The sequence below is a fragment of the Seriola lalandi genome, unplaced genomic scaffold (assembly GCF_002814215.2).
Source record: "Seriola lalandi dorsalis isolate HSWRI2012SDOR001 ecotype SW California unplaced genomic scaffold, Sedor1 jcf7180002054014, whole genome shotgun sequence".
Lineage (NCBI taxonomy): Eukaryota > Metazoa > Chordata > Actinopteri > Carangiformes > Carangidae > Seriola > Seriola lalandi.
The window spans coordinates 7,350-16,290 of record NW_019524567.1 but is presented as its reverse complement, the minus strand read 5'-3'; the positions used below and the strand labels follow the sequence as shown (position 1 = coordinate 16,290).

The window sequence follows — 8,941 nt, the reverse complement described above, 5'->3', positions numbered from 1 at the left end:
CATAGTCTGATAAGACTCAAGGAGAAGATAGATAGTAAGACAACTAAGTGGACAAAGAACCTGGATACTGTAGCCCAGGGGATGACTGGGAAAACAGAGAAATTGAGGAAGTGCCCATGGTTGTGACATCACTACAAACAGACCCAGAGCAACAGAAGGCTAAGACTCAACAACATTAAGCAATTCATTTCATCAGTGCCATGGTTACCACTGTCGCCTCATGGTAAAAAGGTGCCGGGTTCAAAGCTGCTGGCTAACCAGGGCCTTTCTGTGTTGAGTTTGCATGTTTACCTTGTGCCTGCATGGGTTTCCTCCTGGTGCTCCAGTTTTCTCTCCACTGTGTAAAAGCTTGTAGTTTAAGTTGATTGGTGACTCTGGGTGAATGTGAACCTATGAATATGAGGATAGATACTTAAGTTTCCACATTAATGTTCACATTTATATTCATATATCAAAAACACTCACAAATTTGAACCGAGGATGTGAAGGTCTTGACACATTCATTGTTATGATTTTTTCGCACAATATATTTTTCAAAATGACTATCTGGTGAATGAGCACTTCAACATCAAAGACGAATGTTTGTGTGCAAAAAAGTAACATTTATTGACATAAGCAGGCTTGCAAAGACTAATGAACGCTACCGGCCTTCTGGTGGATATTGATTTTTTAACATTAGTTTATGCCGTAATACATGGCAGTTTAATGACACTTTAATATCTTGTTGTTCTGACACTGGTTCGGGTTTCACCATTACCTCATGAACAAAATCAATCGTATCTATCACGTGACAAATACAACAAGCAAGGCTACGTCATGGGTTTCCCTACAACAACGATTAACAGCTCCTGCTACCTCGCTCCAATTTGTTTTTGTCCAAGTAGTAGGTTAATCAATTCATATGTTTTTACAAGTAGTAATCCATATCTTACATAAATGACACAGCTCATCATTGTTCCAGATCAATTGGTTACCTGAAATTGCTCCTCAGCCTCTTAAAGTGCAGAACTGGCATCTCTAACAACACATCAAATTGATCCACGGACACCCTGAAGTAGGTTTGAAAGTGCTTATGATACAGCTTCAACTCCTGAGCCCAAGGGTGTCACTTGGTGTTGGAAAGTGAACGGGCTCAGATGAAAAAACATTTTTTAAATGATTTTCAACATCTGTGAATTAAGGCACTGACAGATCGGTTTGAGTTCAGAGTAGATAAAATAATAAATAAATTGCATAACAGCGCATAGCCACGACTACAGAGTTGATAATACGAACATTCTCAGCATGAGATCCACAACATCGACTCACAAGTAACACTCATCCATATAGATCACATCCACACCATGTCAATTGAACAATTCCAATATCATATCCACTGTAGAAGGCACCAGTGCATATCTGTCAGCCAAACCACAACAATATCCAATATCACTGAAACATGACAAAATAGAAATAACTGAAGGAATACCATTAACAAGGTTAAGCTAAAGATAATAAATAGACCTTACCTTTAGATGTTAAGTTGAGCTGCCTTGTTGTGTTGATGCTTTATTTGTAATGATAGAGAAACACAGTTCACTAGAGTTCATGAGTCAAGTTCAACCAAGCATGACTCATTCTAAGCATAAGGTTTAAATAGTGATGTGTGAGAACATTTACCTTTTCCAGTTTTCTGGCCTCAAACCCTGGTTGGAAGCACACTGAGAAAACAGACAAAGAAATATCACTTTAATTATCTCCCAGCTAAAAAGTTGTATATTGCAATTTAACTTTATAATGATCTCCTTATGGTGCATCACACTTTACCCAAGGTAATAATAATCAATTCCCCTAAAGACGCAACCATTTCTATAAAACATTGCAACAGAGGATTTCTGAAACATTGCAACAGAGGATTTCTGAAACATTGCAACAGAGAGCTTGACTGGTGCTGTTGGATATTATCAGCAGTGGGGAGACAAGAAAGAAAAGCAAGATTGAAACCAAAGACACTATAAGTAGCTATTGGTGATCTACAACTTCATCTGTCTTTCATAGTTTTCATATAATCTTTCTCAGAATGTTGTTTAGTTTTTAATGTGTAGAACATTTACCTCTTCAGCCTTCAATGTTATGACTTTGATGATTTTCTGAACCTGCTAAGATGATACTTCTGTGATTGGGAGAGAGGAAATTAATCTGAATATATAAAACAGAACAGAATACACAGAACATACCAAAAGTGGAGGGGGTTACAGATACATAGAAATATTATGCAAGACACAATTTATTTTACAGAAACTATATACTGTGCAATACATTTCCCTCGGATCTTTGGAAAACTTAACATTTTAATTTAGCTGTGCAATCATGACTCTCTCAGAACTTGGTCTATGATAGATGGATTTCATGACATTACCTGTGGCATTAACATCGTTGTTTTGTCCTTTCAGCTTAATGGAAAACTACACCTACAACAGCTTCACACTCCAGCTGGAGGGGTTAAATGTCTCAAAGGATTCAACATATGCAGTGTTTATTTTTCTTTTATTCTCCTATGTGTTGATAATGGTTACAAATGTAGGCATTGCTGTTCTGATTTTCATTGACAAGAACCTTCACCAGCCTATGTATCTCCTTTTTTGCAACCTGCCACTGAGTGACATCCTTGGAAACTCTATCTTTTTTCCTCGTTTGCTCATAGACATGTTGCGTCCTCCTTCTGAGCGTCTCATCAGTTATTACGAGTGTGTGGTCCAGGCTTTCACCACACACATGTTCGGCACCACTTCACACACTGTGCTCATGGTTATGGCCTTTGACAGATATGTGGCCATCTGCAATCCCCTGCGTTACGCTGCCATAATGACCAACAAAATGGTGATCAAGCTGACAGTTTCTGCCTGGGGAGTGGCCTTTGTTCTGGTCGGGATTCTGCTCGGTCTGACCATAAGACTGAACCGATGCAGGACTGTGATCAGAAGCCCTTACTGTAATAATGCTGCACTGTTCAAACTCTCCTGTGAGAGTGCATTAATTAATGATGTGTATGGCATCACTTTCACTGTAGTCCTGTTCACAGCTTCTATAGGCAGCATGGTTCTCACCTATACCAAGATTACAGCAGTTTGTCTGACCAGTAAGAACAAGTCTCTGAACAGTAAAGCTTTGAAGACCTGCAGCACTCATTTAGTTGTGTATCTGATCATGGTGTTCAATGGAATCACTATCATTACTCTTTATCGTTTCCCTCAGTACTCAGACTACAGAAAACTCTGTTCCATTTTGTTTCATATCATCCCTTGCAGCCTCAACCCCATTGTTTATGGTGTGCAGTCCAAAGAGATACGAAAATTCTTGTCAAAATTGTTTGTGTCCCCGAAGGTTTTGCCATTATTATAGAATTAGTTTCCATGATTTATTTGTAACTTAATGCAAAGAACATAAAATGTGTACCAAGCACTCTATGATCTGGTGTTTGTTGCTTGTAAGTAAGTGTATGCACAGATGCTGTATTATGGTCACTCTATTATTACAGTTGATCAAGGAGTAATATGTTGTAAGGATAGGGCAAAATAATACCATGACAATTATTTATATGTTAACCTGTTAATAGCTTGACATTAACATTTGGAATATTGTTAATGTTGGGGGATCATTTATATGATATTATAATATTTTGGGGCAGACCATGTATATTGGATAACAATAGGCCTATGTGCTTATAAAAATCAGGTTATATCACAGTAATATTCCCTCAAATGTATAATCTTTACTATTATCTTGATGTAAATTAAGTATATAAATAAATATTATGCTAACAACAATGAAGAAATATTATGTTATTTTTTCACAATACATGTGGAATTATATCAGAGTAAAACTACACAATCACAAGAAATTCATAATAAATTATCACAGTTAATTACCAGAAAATACGCTGCAATACACACTCTTACCTTATTACCTGTAGTGAGAGATAAATAAAAGAATGCATTAATGGAAAAGCAAATGGTTCATTCTTAATTATTTTTCTACCAAATCATCAGCAATTATTTTCTTCTACCAAAATGAGACAGGGTTTGTTTAGCCTTAAAAACACTAACTCTAGTATTAATGGAAAATGAAACATGTCATTGACATTGGTACTTAACTGTGGCCATGAGAATAATTATATAATGGTTAAGTAAAACATAAATGTGATGACTAGCTTTCAACTTTTGTCATCACAAGGCCAACATTCTGCTAAATACATCAGTTACATTAGCTGCTAATGTCGGCCAACGCAAGGCTAATAAACCATAACTATGCAATTTCAGTAGAATTAGCTGCTAACTATGACCATAACAACTCAAAGGTAAAATGAAACAAATATCATTAGCATTAGCTGCTAACTATGACCATAACAACTCAAAGGTAAAATGAAACAAATGTCAGTAGCATTAGCTGTTAACTATGACAATAACAAATCAAAGGTAAAATGAAACAAATGTCAGTAGCATTAGCTGCTTATACCATCAGGTTGCTGGCTGTCGTCTTTGTGTTGTCTTGTGCAAGTGCCAGGTGAAACAGAAGAGGTTATGAGATTTTGGTAAATGGGATTTTTACTGGTAATTGACATTACAAGTGAGATGCCGTGCATCGTAAAATGTTCACTCCGTTAAATCTGCTCTAACTCTGACCTCGACTCAGCTGTCTCTGTTTCAGCAGCTCCTGATAAAACTGAGAGGAGAGCAGCTGGACCGTGACTGTGAGACTGACTCACAGTAGATATTTCTTAAATAAGTAATTAACTGATTAACTTATCTTATCTGTAGGCTTCATTTGCCATTGAATTGCAGGTCTGCAATGTATTGTGTTGCTCAGATGTTTAATATAGCAGTTCCCAACCCCTCTATATTCCCGCACATTAAACAGTTAGTGAAACAACACGATCAAGCAGTATACTTATTTCAATAATTTCATAAAAATCCTTCTTGAAACTAAATTAATTCATATGGACAACATTGCATTATATTTTCACTTAATTACAGCACTTTTACATCGTGTTAGACAATACTGTTATATGCCTTTCCACTATATCTACGCGCCAGGAGTCTCACATTAACTCATGATAACAAAGGCTAATGCTAAAGTTAGCTAATTTTGACACAACAAACATTTGCTTACCTTAAATTCCTTGCAGATATTATAAAATGTGTATTTAGATCCTTCTCAAGGCTTTAAGTTATAGTCATCTCTGCCCATTAGCTATCAGTGATCATTATGATCTAACTGGTTTAACATGTTACACAACACCCTGCTGCTCTCCTTCTGAACTGTAATTAGCCAAGTCATCTTCAGCTAAACTAGCAAAAATATTAACTTTAAAAACTTACTTTTCATTTGCCAGCTCCTCCATCCTGAGTATGTTTGACGGTCTGTTGAAAAGCTTCGACATCACTATACTCAGTTAACTCCATCTGTTCCTCACAACTGTAAATGGCAGACCTACTAGCAAAACAAAGGCTAATGTAGCTAATGCGCTAGCAAACAATTAGCCTATGTATTTTCACATCCAGAACACTGAATTTAGTATTTCAGTTGTTAGCCTAGCCACCTGGTGAATAAGTCACTCTTCTTGTTGCTCTCTCCAGCTCTTGAGACAAATATCAGTCAGCCTGAAGGATTTTCTTTGTTTGTTTGTTTGTATACCACCAGCTCATTGCTAATGTGCCCTGTCTGCTGTATGGTGCAGGACTGGGCTCATCACTGCTTCTTTCCTGTAATGGCACCATGTCATTCTTTTAAGTCTGCAATTTTTTACACTTTGGAAAATCAAGTATGCTGATTTCATTTTTAATTATTCTTGTTTGGTATTTTAGCTAGGTTTTCTGTGGAGATAATTCAGGCTGAGAGATATTAACTGGCATGAAGCAACGCCCATGTCCCTTACACCACAAGCCCATCAGGGGCGCTGTTTACTACATTGATAAAGAAGACCTTTATAATTACATCTACAAGGAAGTGACTAATTGAACAACTCTCTTCACTCATGGTGTAACATGTTCTTTTCCCATAAAGAGACTTTAACAGTAACAATAACATCATGCAAAGATAACATGTGGAACACCATCTATTCATTTCATGTCCATAGACATATCACCTCAAAGCATGCTGGGAAATCCCACCCACTTATCCCCAACATGCTACACTATGTTTGACTTGATTTACTGACAACTGTCACAGAATTACTTTGATACTGAAAAAAAACCATTCAATTATGATGATTCTGATGCAATTCTGTCGTTATTCTATCGTATCGTTATTTCTAAGTGAGTGAAATTGATGTTCGGTTCACTTACAATGGACTTTAGAGGTACAATAATAAGATGCTCTGTATGTGTATATCACACTGAATCTAAATCTATCAGTATCATTTATGTGGGTTGATTAGGGGAGCTTCAGTATGTTTTGTTGGCAAAATGTTGAAGCCTATGACAGGTGTTTTATTTTTCCTTAACATTAGATTTATTGAAGGTAAAGTTAGGAACTAACTGCTTTCAACATTTGTTTTATTTTATCTCAACATTAGATTTATCACAGCCAAACTTAGCAGACAATGTCACTGTCATTGTGTGTAAATTAGCTTAATGTTAACATTTTGAAGACCAGTTACCAGCTAACATTACTACTCATTGCCAATGTTAGCAGCCATTTTGTCACTTAGCTTGATTTTAGCGTTCAGTCCGTAAGGGTTTGCTCTTTGCTCTCATTACCTATGCTTTTGTCTCTGCCAGCTTTTGACAAACACTGGGTATGTAGCTGCAATATGATTCACATCATAAGTATGGATTACTACAGTTTTAGGTCTTGTGATGACAGGGTGAAGCTAATGTAAACAAATATAAGCTCTACATTAAGATAGCTATTCTCAAAGTAATTTATACTTTCAGATGGCCAAGGTAAGCAGCTAATCATGTTATTAATTCATTAATGTTATGTTAAATTAATCAAATCAATTTTATCAATGATTAAGTTCCAACTTAATCTTATAAAGATGAAGTTTTAGGGCGTAAGTGAGTGTCTCAGAGCTTAAAGCTGACATAGCCCTCATTAATGATCCCTGATGTCATGATGTCAAATCATTGCATTACAAATTTTCTGAATGAGTCTCCTGAGAAAAGAACTGTGACTATATAAAACTGCAACCAAGGAAGAAATCTTCTTTGCTGGATATCAACTGCCAACAAAGACGTAAGAAAGAAAATACAAAGACCAATGAACCACTCAGAAAGCAGGTATTACTGAATGACAATGTACAGTAAAATTACTATTTCTTGGTCAAATTCAAAATATGTGATTTTCTTTCACCTTTGATTTTTATTTTTGTTGATTTACTCTTCATTGTCTTGTAAAAGCATGAAGGTGATTTTGGTTAGTTGTAAAGTCACTTCTGTCATTGATCTCTGATGTTTGTTCTTTCAGGCTGATGGAAAACTACACCTACAACAGCCTCACCCTCCAGCTGGAGGGGTTGAATCTCTCAAAGGACTCTGTCTACCCTGTCTTTCTCTTCTGCTTTTTCTCCTACCTTTTTATAATGTTTGTGAATGTAGGCATTGCGTTTCTGGTTTTCATTGACAAGAACCTTCACCAGCCGATGTATCTCCTGTTTTGCAACCTGCCCATCAATGACATTGTTGGGAATTCGATTATGGTGCCCCGGCTGCTGGTAGACATGTTGCTGCCTCCCTCTGAACGCCTCATCAGTTATTACGAGTGTGTGGTCCAGGCTTTCACCACACACATGTTCGGCACCACTTCACACACTGTGCTCATGATTATGGCCTTTGACAGATATGTGGCCATCTGCAATCCCCTGCGTTACGCTGCCATAATGACCAACAAAATGGTGATCAAGCTGACAGTTTCTGCCTGGGGAGTGGCCTTTGTTCTGGTCGGGATTCTGCTCGGTCTGACCGTAAGACTGAACCGATGCAGGAGTATGATCATGAATCCTTACTGTGACAACGCCTCCCTGTTCAAACTCTCCTGTGAGAGTGTGTTCATCAATAATGTGTACGGCCTCACTTTCACTGTAGTCCTGTTCACAGCATCTATTGGCAGCATAGTTCTCACCTATACTAAGATTACTGTCGTCTGTCTGACCAGTAAAAACAAGACTCTGAACAGTAAAGCCTTGAAGACCTGCAGCACTCATCTGGTTGTGTATCTGATCATGCTGATCAGTGGATTTATTGTCATTATTCTGCACCGCTTCCCTCAGTACTCAGACTACAGGAAACTGTCTGCCATCTTGTTTCACATCATCCCCGGCAGCCTCAACCCCGTTATTTATGGGGTTCAGTCTGCAGAGATCTGCAAATCCTTGTCCAAATTATTCAGATCCAAATTGGTTGTGCCATTTTTCTGACGTAAGAATTTTAAAGTTAGCATGCAAACCTGCCGACAACACATTTAATAAAAGTGAAAAATTATCAAATTTGGACTAAACTGCCGTATTGTATTTCAAATTATAATGTTCATTTATATTCATTGATTTTGCTGAGATTTGTGCATCATGACAACTGGTTGGTTGGTTTTGAATTTCACCCACTGAAGCTGAATGTTTGCATTTTAGTTCACATAAAAAATTAGACCATTTGAAAGAGAAATTGTCTCTTTAAAGTATAATTTCACTTTTCTTGGTGTCCAAATAGTTAATTTTTCTTGCATATTAAATACAATATATATTTGATATTTATCTCATACATTATATTTTGGAAGGCGTTTTTAAATGTTGATTTTTTTCTGGATCAGTTATCATATCAAGGCCACATGTTTGGGTTAATGACTGTATATTCTAGTTTCTGTAATAGAGTGGGATGGAGACCGTCTTTGTTTCTCTGTGTGTCACAGCCTCAACGAACTTGAGAACACTTTTATTTTAGGAGGAAAGGTAAGTGAAAGTGTCAGTGAC

At 37.1% G+C, this 8,941-nt stretch overlaps 2 protein-coding genes across 2 annotated transcripts; both read left to right on the top strand.

Moving 5' to 3' along the window:
* Positions 1–2,379: 2,379 nt before the first annotated feature.
* LOC111652522 (olfactory receptor 5AC2-like) lies at positions 2,380–3,714 on the top strand. The gene has a single exon (XM_023402805.2). The coding sequence runs from the start codon at positions 2,380–2,382 to the stop codon at positions 3,379–3,381; it is 1,002 nt and encodes a 333-aa protein (XP_023258573.2). The 3' UTR covers positions 3,382–3,714.
* A 3,727-nt stretch (positions 3,715–7,441) lies between these two features.
* On the top strand, positions 7,442–8,395 carry LOC111652524 (olfactory receptor 8G17-like). Its single transcript, XM_023402807.2, has one exon. It carries the CDS (start codon positions 7,451–7,453, stop codon positions 8,393–8,395), a length of 945 nt encoding a protein of 314 aa, XP_023258575.1. The 5' UTR covers positions 7,442–7,450.
* The last annotated feature ends 546 nt before the right edge of the window (positions 8,396–8,941 follow it).

What these genes read in the sequence shown, in the direction of transcription:
- LOC111652522 (XM_023402805.2), top strand. Translation starts at nt 2,380, where the DNA reads ATGGATTTCATGACATTACCTGTGGCATTAACATCGTTGTTTTGTCCT.
- LOC111652524 (XM_023402807.2), top strand. Translation starts at nt 7,451, where the DNA reads ATGGAAAACTACACCTACAACAGCCTCACCCTCCAGCTGGAGGGGTTG.